The sequence below is a fragment of the Triturus cristatus genome, chromosome 2_2, assembly GCF_964204655.1.
Source record: "Triturus cristatus chromosome 2_2, aTriCri1.1, whole genome shotgun sequence".
Taxonomy (NCBI): Eukaryota; Metazoa; Chordata; class Amphibia; order Caudata; family Salamandridae; genus Triturus; species Triturus cristatus.
In genome coordinates this window covers 430,889,456-430,906,213 of record NC_140582.1, presented here as the reverse complement: position 1 = coordinate 430,906,213, position 16,758 = coordinate 430,889,456, and the positions used below count along the sequence as shown (strand labels likewise).

General features: G+C 46.6%; 1 protein-coding gene across 2 annotated transcripts in view; it reads right to left on the bottom strand.

Moving 5' to 3' along the window:
- The window catches only part of NAA15 (N-alpha-acetyltransferase 15, NatA auxiliary subunit), a 703,732-nt gene that overhangs the window by 441,666 nt on the left and 245,308 nt on the right, over positions 1-16,758 (bottom strand). For both annotated transcript variants that reach the window (XM_085641522.1, XM_085641523.1), the window contains exon 5: positions 11,964-12,098. In XM_085641522.1, the coding sequence (XP_085497648.1) occupies positions 11,964-12,098 (135 nt within the window). The remainder of the gene's footprint in view (positions 1-11,963; positions 12,099-16,758) is intronic.

Genomic DNA, 16,758 nt, shown 5'->3' with positions numbered 1-16,758 from the left:
ACCTGCCTCAAGCCTCCAGCTGACACCTGTAGCCTCAAACCTGAAGGTCCCCCCAGAGCTGGTAAGAAGATCTCACTCTAAAAGGCACCCCTGCACCCAACACCCCACGGCCTTGGGTGGCCCAACCGATGGGGCCTAACCAACCCCCAAGATCCCAACATACCTCTCCAAGTGGTGGTCGCACACAGAAGACCTTCATCCCCGAGCCTGCAGTGCTTTTGCAAACCAGAGATTCCTCATTGAAAGCTACAGGGCTTCCGACACCAAAACAGCACACTGCACCCAGACGCCCCAGTGCCGCTGAGGGTGCAACTTTTGTGCTGGCCTAAACCCCCATCTGCCCTGAGCTAAAGTCTAGGAGCTCATCAGCAGCCACCAACCGGAGGCCCCCTATCCCCCATTGGATAACATTGAGCCTCAGCACTCTGCACCCGGCCGCTCTAGTGCCGCAGAAGGTGTAACAAGAGTGCATCCTTGACCCTGGGGAACCCCTGAGTCTAACCCCAGAACACCAACTCCCACAACAAAGTACTTACCTTTAAACCAATAACACTATTTTGCTCCATAGAAATCTTTTTTTTTAATGTTTTTATTGTCCTCATACCACCATTGTATGCAAATTGCAGCCTGCAACCGTCCTGTACCTCCCCAGGCTATTTGCGATATCTAAATAGTGCTGCGCACAAGCCCGTCCAGTAACCTGGTTGCTAGTTCCACGCATGTGTAATCATAGGACTAATACGATTAGGTTCTTAGTATGCCATTCCAATTCAGAAAAGCCTCCCAGATCTTAGAATGCGTATTAGTCTCTGATCCTATATCCTTTTTACAGGTGCTTTTTAAAGCCTGGAACCAGTCTATCTCTAGGGGTGGTACAGCATCTATCCACTTTTTGCAAACTTGTCTCATAGCGAGAAGAATCAGATAAAAGAGCAGGGCCTGCTTATCCCTAGAAAGCGGCGAAATTGGCTTATCCTCCACCCCTAACATAATCAACGTTAGACTTATTTTTATGTTGTCGCAGAGAATTTCATTTATTGCCTTCTCCACCGTAGACCAATAGTCCTGTAACAAAGGGAATTCGAAAAAAATGTGTCTGTCGTCTGCACACAACAAACCGCATCTGTGACATCTTGGGGCAACTGCTGTTATGAATTTTCCCAATTTATTTAGTGTCCAATATAGCCTATTGACTGTGAAAAAGTGATTCCTTTTTAAATGTGATGGCTTTACCACTTTATACAACAGCCACAACCTCTGTGGCTCCGACATCTATTTAACACCATCCCAGATCTCATAGGGTGCTTTGGCTTTCTTCTCTTCAAAAGACACCAAAGTCCGATACCAGTCACTTACTTCCTTTTTTCTCGGGGCTTCATTCTTTAACTTCTTTTTAAACTCCCAAAATCCTCCGGTCTCATTCCTGTTTGACTCCCCCCAGGATAGTAACTGCAGATATTTCAACCTTGAGAGGGACCCCCTCCCCTGTCTTTACCCACAAGATTTCCCATGGCACCACCTCTTTCATCTTGAGGTCCACCCAAAGCTCAATTCCACCCCTCGTAAGTGGAATACTTAATTGGTCTTGCAAGCATTCTGGCGTGCCTAGTGAGTCCCATATTGGTGCCCCCCTGAATAGTATACCATTCCCAATATGTTCCTTATTCCGACCCACAGAATAAGTGCGGCCTTTAGCGTCTTCAATTTGACTTTTTTGAAACATTTCTTTGCCCCAAATTTATATAAAACCCTTTCACACCCCACTCCTTGACCATCTCCTCTAACAGCCCACCCCACGCCAGGGGCCCCGGTGTACCTAAAAGAGCTCTACAGTTCTTGAACTGAAATGCCATACAGTATAGCCTTGGGTCCGGTAGTGCCAACCCGCCGAGTGCCAATTTACGCCGCAATTTTTTATCCATAGGATAACTGACTGTTTTTCCATAAAAAGTTTCCAAGTGTGGAGTTAGAAAACCTGAATAAATTATTTAAAATTGTACTAGCAAAAACGATTTTACTTACCTGTTTACAGGAAATGTCCCAGTGTAGTATCCAGGTATACTACACTGTAAGAAAAGTAATCTAAAAAGTAATTTACCTGTAATTTTACTACAAAACCTATACAAAGTATATGTACTGTATTCTGAAAAGCACTGCATTATCAGTAACACTACTGTAATCAAATCAAAGAACATTTACAATTGCAATCCAAACTGTGTTACAACTGTATATTACCTGCAAAGTTTTTATCACTTACCTGTGCCAGGCTTGCTTGGTTCTAGGAAAAAAAAATAAGTAAAAGGATAATTTTATACAAAAACAATTGGCCTCCAGTTCAGTCTGAGTGTGTGAATTCATTTGCTGAGTGTGTACAACAAATGCTTAACACTGTCCTCTGATAAAGCCTTACTGCTCGACCACACTACCATAAACAGAGAGTGAGGTGCTATCTACTTTATCTCAGTCTACCTTTAGGGTTCCACTGGACTCTGTGCACACTATACCTCACTTTGGTATAGTATATACAGAGCCAGCTTCCTACACCCATGGAATCCAGATTCAAGCGACTTCATGATTCGACACCACACCCCTACGGACTGAGTTAGAGTGGTCCCACACCACGTACAGGTCTCCCCAGCGACCCTGACCTGGGATCTGGTGAGCTTCGACCTCCCTCAAGCCGGTACCTGCAGCCTCAGCCTGAAGGGTCAACCCGACCGCAACCAGCACTGGTAAGAAAACCCAGCGCCAGAAGACACCTCAGCACCCGATGTCCTACGGCCTTGGGTGGCCGTCGCGTTAGTCCATTAATTATGTATTCCAACTTATTAAAATGCAGTGTGGAAGAATACTATTAACAGATCATCATTACAATTCTTAGAATCGGGACACTGCAGTGCTCAGCGGCAGCCGCATTCGCTGGTGTTGTATTGTCCAGGTGAGCGCGGATGGACTCTGTGCACACTAAACCATACTTTGGTATAGTATTTACAGAGCCAGCTTCCTACATATAGTAGGAAAGAATGTGACTTGTGGGCCCGTACCATTCTGTCCAGAAAATCTGTTAGTCTCCTCGGGCTTCATAGTCTCCACCATTAACCCACCTATGTCAGGGAATATCTCCCTCAGGGTCATCCATATTTGGTGCTGTATGCCTTCATTGCAGCCCGTCATGCTAGGTGTTTGTCCGCGAACTTGCTGGGGTGCGAGCTCGGCAAACACCCTGTTAGTCTGCTACTGAGCAATTTGAAATCGCATATAGCCAAGTTTATTTCCCTAGTTTTCTTCTCAAAACATAAGATCCTCTTCCCTGCTCCATCCAGCAATGGCAGTAACTTTGTCCTTAGCCCTTCTTTATCCATTTGAGCCCACAGCACATTGATGGTCCCTGACGTGCCCTCTTGTAGGAGGGGGTACATATTTATTTTGGTTAGTGTAGGAAGCTGGCTCTGTATTTACGATACCACAGTGAGGTATAGTGTGCACAGAGTCTAGTAGAGGTAAAAGTAGATAATACCGTACTCTCTATTTGTGGTAGTGTGGGTGAGCATAAGGGCTTTATCAGAGGGTAGTGTTAAGCATTTATTGTACACACTGAGGCAAGAAATGATGTCACACATACAAACACTGAACTCTGACCAATATGTTTGTATAAACATTATTTAGATATATTTTATTTTCTAGAACCAAGCCAGGCCTGGTACAGGTAAGTATAATAACACTTAGCATGAATGATGCAGTTAAATACAGTTTGAATGCAGTTGAATGCAATTGGATTGGTTACAGGTAAGTCATTGGTTTATAAAAGAGTTTGAGTACATCTTATGGTTATTTTTCCAAGTTACTTTTCAGATTACTTTTTAAGTTACTTTCTCTACTCGGTGTGATATGCCCAGATATCAAACTGGGACATTTCCTAGAGGAAAGGTAAGTAAATCAGTGTTTGTACATTTGGAGTTTAAGGTTTTAAACAAACCAATGCAGTCCTATGGGAGAAAACAATATTATAGACTTAATGGTAAGTACTAAGGTTTGGGAGTTATTTTGTTGGGGTTAGAAGCAAGGTTCCCCCAGGGTCAAGGATGCACTCTCAAAGCACCCTCAGCAGCCGGGTGCAGAGTGCTGATGCCCAATGTTATCCAGGGGGGGTGGGGGGGGGGGGGGGGGAGGGAGGTTAGGGGGGGATGGCTCCAGTTGGTGGCTGCTCACAAGCAGGCAAGAAGGTTGTTGGAGCACAGCTCATGGATTTAGGTCCAGGGCAAAGGGGGATCAGATTTAGCACAAAAGGTGCACCCACAGCGGCACAGAGACGGCCGAGTGCAGGGTGCGGTTTTAGCATCGGGTGCCCTGTTTTCAATGGGGATTCTCCGGTTGCAACAAACACTGCAGGCTCGTGGTCGAAGATCTTCTAGAGGCGACCATCAGTTGGAGAGGTAAGTTAGGATGTCTTGGGATCCCGGGACACTGTCAGTTGGGCCACCCAAGGCCATGGGGCATCGGGTGCAGGGGTGTCTTTTGGCATTGGGTTTTTCTACCGGCTCAGGTTGCAGAGATCGTCCAGAAAGGGGCTGCAGGCGTCGGTTGGAGACTTGAGGTAGGTCAGGGATCACAAGATCCCAGAGCAGGATCGCCGGGGAGACCTCCTCGTGGTGTTGGGCCACTCGAACATGGGCCTTGGGCGTCGGGTGCAGAATGGTGCAGACTCGCTGATTTGGCAGCGCCAGAGTCTGTGGGTGGGCAAATCCGGTGCTCACAGGAGACTGTCTGGTTTGAGAAGGCAGGGCAGGTCCTCCAGGTTCTGAGGGGGCTGCTGGCTGCAGGACACACCAGGATTCTACTGGGGGAGGTCGGGACAGGACAGTAGGGCTGGGGCCAAGGCAGTTGGTGTCATCCTCTTCGGTCCTTTTTCTTCTTGTCTGATGAGGCAAGTCTTTGGTTGCCCCTAAATACTAAACTTAGGGGCGTTTCAGGTAGGTACAGGTTGGGTATGCCCCCTATTATGCCACCCTCCAGCGGGGCACAAGCCTCACTCTGGTTGGCTGGGTCCCCCCATCTTCAAGATAGCAGGGATTTAGAGTTGTGCCTCGCCGCCCCGACCTGAGGGGTGGGGTTAGCCAAGGTGGGAACACCTCTCCTCCTATCTTGGTTTTCCCATTGATTCTCCCTCCCAAAATGGGGGTCAGAACAGGTGGGGCCAGTTGCTGGGAGCAGCAAATGTCTGGGTCTATTCACAAAGGCAGCAAGCCTTTGAAGCTTCCTCTTGGTGGACTCTGCCCATCCTGGGGGAGGAAGCTTGGCAACTCTGCCCAGGATGTGCTTTGTTTCAGGACCCCGAGAGTGGGAGGCTCTCGCCCCAGGGGTCCAGATACATGTCTGGGGAGGCAGCTGGCGAGCAGCCAGTCAGGACACTAGAGTGAAGTTGTTTTTCAGGGGCATCTCTAAGAAGCCCTCTGAGTGCATTTGCCAATAAATCCCACACTGGCGTCAGTGTGGGTTTATTGTGCTGATTTCCATTATGGTGCTGTGGAGTTCGTAATGACAAACTCCCAGACCATATACTCTTATGTCTTTCCTGCACTTACAATGTCTAAGAATGGACCTAGACACTATAGGGGTACAGGACTCATACACATGTACCCTCAACAGTGGTATATTTAGTGCACCCAGCTAGAGGGGTGGCTTACCTATGCCATAGGCAGTGAATTGTAGGCATGGCACGCAGGGATGTGTGCCATGTCGACTTCACTTTGCTCTGCACCAAAACACGCAGCCTGCAATGGCAGTGTGTGGGTGTTGAGGTACAGGGCCTCTAAGGGTGGCACAATATGTGCTGCTATCCTAAGAGGCCTTCTGTGGTCACAGTGCCCTTGGTACCCATGGTACCTTTTATGAGAGACTAACATGTGGCCAGAGAGTTGACAACTGGGTTTGCAACAGTAAAGTTTTAGGGAAAGAACATAGGCACTGGGTACCTGGTTGGCAGGAACCCAGGGCACACTCAGTCAGAGCATCAAAATCAGGCAAAAAGTGGGGGGCTACCGTGAAAAAAGGGGCACTTTCCTACATGCACTTATATGGATTAGGACTGGGATACCCTTTGAACATAAACACTCCACAATGGATAAAGAGGATCACAATGTTCTTATTAATGGTAGATTGCTTGGCAGGAGATTACATCGGGGAGCGTGTATGCCCCAAACCAAGATCAGGTGTTTTTTTTTGGTCAACCCCAATGGCCCCACTGGTTGTGCAAATGATTTTTGAGCGTTAAACTTTAATTGCATGGCCAATGTACGGCTGAATCTCTCCCACCCCCACACTCCCCAGTCAGATCTGAATCCCGCAGATCCCTTTGAGTTACGCCACACCGCTCTATTCACCAAGTGCGATGAAACATGGTATTCATGGAATATTATGAATCCCTTTATGGCCATCCAGAGGCAGTAGCCCTGGTTTTTCTAGACTGCGTCCCCCTGCGGAAGTTAGTCCCTGAAGCCTAGGAGGCCAGGTGTCAGTCCAGGAAATTAGGGCCTCCATTAAAGACATGGCAACTGGGAAGAACCGTGGTTCTCTGTTGGTCATTACACATTACAGGGGTTCTCTGTTTGAGTCCACCAGGGAAGCTATAGTAATTCCCCTCCCAAATCCATGAAACTGAATGCCCCTGCGTTCCGCCCTTATAAATGCTAAATATGGACTTTGGCTGCTGCCTCACGTCGGCATTGATACAGTGATCATAACCGGTTGATTCTAGAATGGAGTACATCCCTTAATCTACGAAGACTACACCACGTCTTGTACGTGTTGATCCTCCCTCATGCTACCATTATGTTCATCGACATGGAGCAGGCTTTGGACTCAGGTGAGATTACCTGTTTAAAGTAATGCTTAGGATGAGGCAGGGGGAAAGGTGGTTGAAATGGATTTGGCTATTGTACTCGTCCCCCACTGCGTGGGTTAAAACGGGCCACAGCATCTCTGCACAATATAATGTTTATAGAGGCACTAGACAGGGATGTCCGTAGTCGCCCCTCTTGTTTGCTCTTGTCATAAAGCCACTAGCTGAGCTTTTTCGTCGTGAGTGCAGGCTCTGGAGTAATAGTGGAGGGCAGGGAACATTCTATCATTATATGCAGATGACCTTCTGCTTTATCTGGATGATGGCTCGATGGAGGCATTGCAAGCAATGACCTTACTGGAGGAAACATTTGATAGGCGTTGGCCTTGTTCGACAGCAACCAGGTTAGGAATACCCCATAGCTCATCCTCTTCCTCGAGCAGAGCACTCAATAGGATAGACTGTTCGAATGCAGCGTTAAAATCCCCCGCAACTATACATTTAGAGTTAGATTGATGTACTCCAACCAAATCATCTTGCAATGAGAGCGCAGAAGATTCGCTGGTATACGATTCTGACCTAGCGTAAACATTAAACAAGGTCAAAATTAAGTCGGACGGAAAGACAAGCTGAATCCCCATAACATCTTGAGAATTAATTGATAAATGCTTATACTTGCAGGCTAAGGAGTTTTTTACGAGAATTAGTTGCCCACCACTGACCCTACTCGTTGTTTGGGGCGGGTTAGCTTCCACGCTATAAGTGGTATAACCGTATATATGTACCCTATCTACGGACCAGGTCTTTTGGAAGACACATATCATTTTCCCTATATAGGAGAACCAATCTGGATCTTGGAGTTTATAATGGATACCCGACAGGTTCCAGTATAATATTGTTAGACTATTATTTACCTCATTTTTAGTTAGGGGTACACACCCATGGGTAACTGAACTATTTGGGAAATCATTATCGCTGGTTGGGTCAATCGGGCGGTATATTAATTGATATTGCAACAAGGGCGTAATCTTAGCTGTACTATTAGTATTATTAGTTAATGCATCGGTATTTGTAGTTGAGCGCAAATTACTTGTAACTGATTTAGCAATATGGCTACTACCCTGGGGCCCAAGGATTGGTTCATTAGCAATTTGAGTGGTCTGTGATAAATACATTGGAATCGGTGTTGCAATTGTGCCTTTGCCCTATGTAAAGGCTGCCATTGGTACATTTCTCAGGGGGTTCCTTTGCAATTAACCTAGAAGAGGACTTGGGATCACGGGACTCCTGGACTTCCAGGCAATCATTTGATGTTATTACTGTTGTGTTGTCCCTTACGGTGCCTATATCCATGGCTAGTCCTCCATCCAATGAGGACAGTCAGCCATTATCATCTAGGGGGTTGAAAACGTCAGTGATTATTCACAGGGATGGCATATCTAAATTTAGGGGAGTGACAGGTAGGTAGAGGTCAGGGACCAATGGGTCCCTTCCCTGGGGTGGGTACACCCCGTAGCCTGCCCTCTCCAGTGGGAGGGGGCAGGAGCCTAGTCCTGAGATTGGGTAGGGCTCCCCATCTTCAGGGGTGGGGTTGGCAGAGGCTGGCACACCCCCTTTCCCGCCGATCTTCACTCCAGAGTGGGGGTCAGAACCGGTGGGAGCCAGAAACGGTGGGAGCCAGTTGTTGAGTACAGCAAGTGGCCTGGAGAAGCTCACGAAGGCAGCATGACTTTGAAGCTTCCCCCTGCCCATCCTGGGGGAGGAGACCTAGCACCTCGCCCAGGATGTGCATTGTTGCAGGCCCAGGAGAGCAGGGGCTCTCCACCCAGGGTCCAGCAACATGTCTGCTGTGTGGCAGCCTAGGCAGCCTACCAGACCAGATGTGGATTATAGGTTAGGTTTCAGGGGGCATCTCTAAGATGCACTCTGTAGTGCTTTGTACATTAAATCCCACACTGGCATCAGTGCGGGTTTAATGTGCTGAGAAGTTTGATATCAAACTTCTCAGTCTTCAGTGTTGCCATTATGGTGCTGTGGAGTTCGTGTTTGACGAACTCTCAGCACCATATACTCTTAAATGGCAGCACTGCACTTACAGTGCCCAGGAATGGACCTGGGTACTGTAGGGGCACAGGGATCATGCTCCTGTGCCCACACCACTGGCATAGGGCACCCAGCTAGAGGGGTGGCTGATGTATGCCAGGGCAGTGTTGGTTGTGGGCATGGCACACAGGGATGTGTGCCATGTCGACTCTTGGTTTTGCCTTGTACCCAGGCACTCAGCCTGCAAGGGCAGTGTGGTTGTGTTAGGGTACAGGGCCTCTAAGGGTGGCACAATAAGTGCTGCATCCCTTAGAGTCCTTCCCTGGTCACAAGGCCCTGGGTACCTAGGGTACCATTTACCGGGGGCTGACATGTGGCCAGGATTTGCGAATTTGGAGTTTTAGGGAAGGAACATAGGCCCTGAGCACCTGATTGGCAGGAGTCCAGGGCACAATCAGTCAAAGTACATTCAGCAATTCAGCAAAAAGTGGGGGCCTACCATGCAAGAAAGATGGCACTTTCTCACAGGGCCTTACGCCATATTCGGTGGGACCGCCGCCTAATGGGCCGGACACCCCTATGGCAGGTAACGTCGCTTTAACCTCTCACTTCTATCAAGGGCTTAACCCACTGCGACCACATTGGAATTACATACTTTGGGGATGTTTATAAGGGAGACAATCTAATGTCCCTCCAGGACCTGAAGGACCACTATGCCTGCCAACACACCTTTGTGATTCTTTCAGCTGCAGCATGCTCTGCGGTCACACCTATCCCCAAACACTCAACTCCCTGAGTACAGCCCACTTAAGGCCTAGATTTTCCTTGCAACGCCAGGGAAAAGGAGCAATATCCGTAATCTAATGTTTCCTGATAATCCCTGTCCCGGACGGCTTTGACTCTGACAGAAATGGGTGAACTGGGTGGGTGAATTGGACGTAGAAGATTGGTGGGAGGCCTGCCTGGTGCCCAGGAAATTGCCATTCCAGGTAAATTACCTACTTGCAGCCTAGATCTCCCCATGCACCAAATATCCGCTGCCCAGGCTTAATGCACGTGGTGTGTAATATCCGCCCCCGTGTTGGGCCTGGACCAGGTGCCCAAAAGAACGTCAGAAAGTGCATCATTAAAAGGCAGCGAGGGCTCTGAAGAGGTTGCCGCCAGTTGGAGCACTTCTGTCAGGATGTTCTCTGACGGCCACTGTAGGGAGTTCAAGGTGGAGGGCCTCGGCTGCCCTACGCAACACCACAGCGTAACCTGCTCCCTTCTCCGTAGCCACAGAAGGAGGAGACAGCATGCCAGGGTCGGGAGAGGTGTCAAGACCACTGGCTTCCCCCAGTGGAATCGTAACATGGTCACCCGGCGTCGACCGGGGTCCGATCCCAGATCCCATGGGGGCCTGTGGCGCCGGAGCCGTCGGCGACTCAGAGGCCGGAGCCCGCGGTGAGGGAACAGGATCCCCCAGCCGGGCCCGGAGGCGCACCGGCGGGGCCAGACGGCCCAAAGAGTCGGGCCATGGCAGCAAGAAACTCTTGCACCTGGGCAGGCGTCGCCGCGGACCCGGGAAGGACTAGTAGGCCGGCGGCGACGTCACAGGCCCAGCCGGAGCCGCGGGGTGGTACCACCCGCACCCTCATCCGCGACGAGAAGTCGAAGAGCGACGACGTTTCTTCGACTCCTTCTTGGAATGCTTCGACTTTCTCGACCCAGAGTGCGAAGACTTCGATCCAGAAGAATGATGGTGATGACTCCGCAACCGGTCCCTCGACCTCCCACGGGACCGGGACCTTGACCGGCGCGGAGCTGACTGCTGGACTTCCAGCAACTTTTGGGACTGCTCCTGCAAAGTTTTTTGGCGCCATGGCCCAGCAGTAAGGGCACAACTTGAGAGTCATGGTCACGCCCCGGCAGTAGAGATCTACTCGTGTGGGTCCCTCACCGACATCATGCGGTGACAGTCGCCACAGTTCTTAAACTCGAGCATCCCTACCGGCACCAGGAGACGATCGACAAGAAAATTAGGAGACAAAAGGCCTCAAAAACTCAGTTAAAAAAAATGAATGGGGGTACTAGCTCTTTCCGGATCTGGGCTTGCTGGCGCGGAAAAATAAAGAACTGACGTGAGCGTGCGTAGGTGGCGTCTAAGTACTGGCCGCGACGTCATCCCGGCGATCACGACGACGGACGCGGAGCCATACGACGCCACCTACCGATGCGCAGGGATACTGCTGACGCAAAATCTTTCCGGATCCAGTCTGACGCCTGGGGATATTCTAAGGTAAGGAATCTATCACTACGTGTCTCTTTCAGATCTCCACATGCACCAAATATATATTGCCCAGGCTTAATGCGCGTGTTGCGTACTTTCTGCCGCTGTCTTTCATATGCTGTGGGACTGCCCAGCAGTACGATCCTTCTGGGATGGGGCAGGCCAGAACATTAACGGTTTTGAAACATTCCATTGAGTTGACGCTGCAAATTTTACTGCTGGGACACGTGGAGGAACTTGGAGGCCCGCATACTGAACGGACTTTTACTGGGATGGCAAGTCTAGTGGCTAAAAGGGATGTGGTCCACTTGTGGAGATAACCCGCACCCGCCCCCCTCGATCCAGTAGTGGCGCACAGGAGAATATTGGTGTGCAAAACAAAATACACAAATGTATGTTGCACATGGATGTCCTCACAAACATTACTGGTATGATATAGGGGGTGGTGAACTTCTCATGGACTGTCAATATGAAATGATTGATTCTTGCCAAAACCACAATAGGTATTGGTATAATTCCAAATGCACAGCTTTCGTTGATTGCGTTGATGAAAACTTGCTGCATAAACACAAAGTTGGTTAAAAAAAAAAAAATGAGTATAATACTGTTTATCGATACCATTTGCTTATGCTTTTAAAATGGTTTCTCTTCACTTAGCGCACAAGATCACATCAAACTTTTATTTAACACGTTTATGAAACATTTACCTGGCCAACTAAACATTTAACTGTGTTTTCCAGTGATGCCACTGTCCTAAGATTTATTCAATTAGGTTACATAAAGATTTGGACAGACAACTTTCTTTGCCGCTACCTGCTGGGTCTTTCTGAATTCTTCTAAAATCTTTGCTGCCATTTCATAATCCTCCAAGAGATGATAAGCTATAGCATAACCAATCCAGGATGCCCGTTGTGCAGGTCGAAGCTGAAGCAGCTGGTACCTGGTTTCCTAAAAGATAAATTGAGTTTCATTACTAAGTAGATTAGTTACACAACATAGTATCACTTAAGCAACCATAAAGCAGTAGTTTTACTGCACACATGCTCTGGAACGGACTGAAAACGTTTGCAATCATGGAAATTAATTTTAACATTAACAAGCCAGCATTCTTATTCAAACAATTAAGTGTGTGATTGCCCGCTGTGTCACTGGATTCAAGCGAACCTGGCTGATGAGGGGTAATACCCCGAAACCGGTCCTAGGATGCTCGTTTCCGGTCCAGGGAGGACCTGACCCGGCAGTTCGGGCTGGACTGTTCCCATGAGGAGCAGGGTCAAGGCTGATTTGCATATGGCTGGGTTCAAACTGGGGTGTCATAGTGAGCAAAAGAACTATGGATTAAACTCAGATCTTTGACGGGGGTGAGGGGTTGAAAAGTTTCAGCAATCTGTCCATCTTGTTGCGTTTGCTGTGTTAATTAAAACCAAAACAAATTAGCATGAAATCATCAAGTAAAATACAATTGCTTAAAATGCACAAGTTGCCAGTATAAATTAATCAAAAAAGAATAGATTTTTAATATTCTGGGAAAAGGGGTTAAAAATATTGTGCAAAGGTGCAGGTTCCCACTGAAAACCAAGATTACAAAATTTGTATAAATTAAACTAAATATATAAATATTCCTCAGCTTCTTAAAAAAAAAAACCTTGTAATGCAAAGGGAAATTAAAAAGGCTACAATATATGGCTAGGTACGTTCTGAAAGAAATCTTCAAAGGTGGTGTGAAATTCATAAGCGATAGTGTGCATTAATCTGGGATGCTTCCTTTCCTACGAGCCAGAGCATGGGTTCTATCCATATAGCAAGGTAAAAAAATCTGACCAATCTGCAGATTTGCTGTACATCTTGACCCAGCACACACAATGCAGTTTCCTCATTAATAGTGCGTATCCGCAATCTTAAGAAATAAGGCCTTAAACTAATTCTGAGTCTCAATAAGAGGAGACACAGAGTATATGATGGAATGATTCACAACTATAGTTACAACCTTTATGATATTTACAGTGCATTGAACCTTGTTATTTCCAGCTCACTCATACGTCTCCCGAGACAAGGCAGAACCGGATTTGAAATAAATGTAATTCTGGGCTCAGATTTTCTTTTTCATATAGATCTGAAAAATGTAAACAGCAGGTTGCTTCTTTTTAATTTTGTTAACTTCTCCACATTTTCCGCAAATGACACAAGTGACTCTTTGGCTATTTCCTTGAGGGAGATGTAGCTCTGATGACTGTTCCGATCTTTGTTAAGTCCAAATCGTTTAAAATTCTGGTAAGATTTGTGATGATATTCGTTATATGCATTTTTAAATTCGTACAAAGCTACTTCCATAGGAAATTCTTGAGCAGGCCTACTTAAGCTTTTTTTAACCAATGAATTGCCCATCCTGGTTAAATTAGTAAGCCCAAACTCCAATCTTAATTTACTGACTGGAACATACTTGGGAAGCCCAAAACCATATCTGACTGCGGTGGACAAGACGGTCTCCAGATCTTTATTTAATTTAGAGCCATATGAAAAGAAGCCATATCAAATAGATGGAAAGAATTTTGCTCTGAACAGTTCCAGGATAGAATCTACACATGGCTACTTAATTTAAAATACATCTGGCATAGTTAGTACCGCACGTAGCATGCCCCATTTATCACTGCCTTATATTGAGTTGTGGCGTATGTTTTCATCCTACTAAGCACCCCAGGAATAGATATGCCTACACTTCATCAAATAGGTCCCTGCCGATAGAACAACTGTGTAAGATTTGGGATGGAACAAACAAGATGGACACGTTTATCTTTAGATCCTTTTAGCAATGTACTTGTGTAGACAAACAAAGGAACGCAAAAGACCAATGGGAGAATGGTCCAGGACAACCATGTCATCTGAATAGTGCATGGCTGGAACGTGTACAGTATCCAGTTTGGGAAAGATTAACCTCTTTTTTGGCATGGTATTAAATCCAATGTACATAAATTAAAAAGAATCCGGGGCATAGTATGCACCCTGTTTCAGACCACTGTTAGTTGGAATCTTCCTGGCTACTTTGGTGCCGTCTCCTATCTTCATCCACATCCATGTGTCTGTGTACAGCTAGATCAAAGCAGATCGAGCATGCACCATATGCTTAGTTTTCTCCCAGAGTACAGTTCTGTTTACTTTATCGAAGGCAGTGCTGAAATCTAAGTAGCCTAGAGTTTAAGAGTCCTTCTGGAATCTAGTTTGAAACATTGGAAACAGATCCATCTCTTTCGCTCATTCCTCAAGGAGGGCGCGCAAAATGCGGGCAAGGATTTTGGCCTTGATCTCAAGCAGAGCAATGGTTTGTATAAGTTTTTGGGTCTTTTTGGCTTCCATTTTTATGCAGCGGACACAAAATAGAACCCCTCCAGGAAACGTGTATTGTGGCAGCCTCTAAAATGGAATTATAAAGAGGGCAAAGCAGATTGTTTCAAGCCAGCATTCTTTTTCCCCCAAAAAATATTTACTTAAGGATATAGTAATTTTAAAACATACTCCAATCATCATGCAAGAATAAAGTTTTAATAATCTTGAAAATAAAGTTGGGATGATTTGGTTTAGACTGTGGTAAATGTTTCCCTTCTCTAAAAAGCAGACACTACTACCTTAACTTCCTTAGCTTTTACCAGGTCTTGCACACATTTCTTGTGAGGACTATTTCTCACTTTTATATTCTTAACACTATTTAGCACTACTTGTAATATTCATATGAATTAGACCATTGTTGTTTATATTGTTGTCGGCAACCATTCTAAAAGCTCAGGCTGAACAGGGAATTAGATACTCTCATATTCATGACCAGGTAATTCTTCTTTGCCTAACTTTACTTTCTTTGACACACTGAGCATGTGCAGAAACCTGGACCCATTTTACAGAAGTACCCCAGGAGCACAACAGGCATTTGCGTCTGCTTCATGCACACCCCTTCACCCCTCAGCACTTTGGGATTACAGGAGGGGCCACAGACGCTTCGGCAGCCCCTTCTGTATTAAAGATAGCGCTGGTGCACAAATAGTCCCAGCGCTATCGAGAGAGGCTGTCCCCTTATTTGCATGGGGTCATGGCCCCATGCTAATTAAGGAATCTCTGAGTCCGTGCCGTACTATGGACATGGGTGCAGGCACATAGAAGCTGTCAGGAGGTGCACTGACAGTGTGGTACACGGTTAGTGTCTCTTCTGATGGCAGCCCTCTGGAGGGGATAAAGACCGCCCCCTGACACCGCTTTGCAAGTGGGTGCAGTCACTCACTGCACCCGTCTGCTGGGGAGATCTCTCTCTCCTCTGTAAATTGCATTCAGGTTGCCATTGGCACAGTGAAACACGGAGTGACTTTGAAGAATCCGCTCCGTATTCCACTTGAACGCGCTGCCCCCACGGCTGTTCCTGAGGGCACCGCATTTAACCTAACAGACGCACTTTCCCTGTTTGAAGGTGCGCCGTAGCACACACAGGGTAAGTGGGCCCTATACATAATAGGGCCCTATGTGATTATAAAGGAAAAACAGATGTGCACCGAAGGAGTGCCTAGGCAAGCCCATCTGCAACTGTCTAAGCCGAGAGCCCAGGGATAATGCCAGGCCGCCTCCAGACACCTCCTTAGCTCGTGAATCAAGATTCTTCTCCTTCCCAAAGCATTGCAGGATTACATATGACAGGTCAATAACGCCTCTTCCTTACCCAAAACCCTGAAAGATAAGCTCTACATTATGCATATTCCAGGGATGCCACACATAAATTTGGAAGTTCACCAACATACAAGTTACTTGTTCCAGAATGCAGCTACCCACTCCTTCTGTAAACATTCTTCTGAACGCTCAGCATCACTAATAGATCATAATATCGATCTATTTGTTACTGAAACATGGCTCAAGCCCTGGTTAACCTCCACATGTACATACTCCTCTGCTCGCCAGACCACAGGGACACCCAAGCAGGCTATCTGTGACAAGTGCAATGGAAGCGTTGCTATTCTCAAAGGAAAACATACTGCTTTAACCAATCCCCCCTCACCATTATTAACTAATTCAGAAGCCACAGATGCATGCCTGGTAGCTCAGGGGCATGATTGTTTATATTAATAGGACAACTATAATGTGTACTATGCTTGATTTATTGCACTGAAGTGTTGAACATATAACAATAATACGCAGTTCTGGAACAGCAATGGCATGTGCCGCAATGTTATCTGCCCGATGCCAAGTTATATGCTGTATATGTATAAGCGTAAATGCTAATAAAGAACTGGTTGGGAAAAAAAATTCAGAAGCACTTTCCATTACAATATCTTCTCCCTCATCAAAAAGTTTTTTATTCTACTTTCCCGCACTCTTGGCTCTGCTCAACTCTTTTTACCGGAATTCAATAAAATATTCACAGTTCTTCGAATGAACACCATCATTTTAAGGGATTTTAAAATCCAATTAGACAAACCATAACAAAAAGACTAGGATCAACATGTGAGCATCATTCTTACCTGTTCACTGGAAATTTTGTGCATTTACCCACTCAGGAAGCTGGCGCAACCTTACATTTTATAATTGGTACTCAAGCCAACATTACTGCCATAGACTTCATTCTTTTGGATGGTCGAAC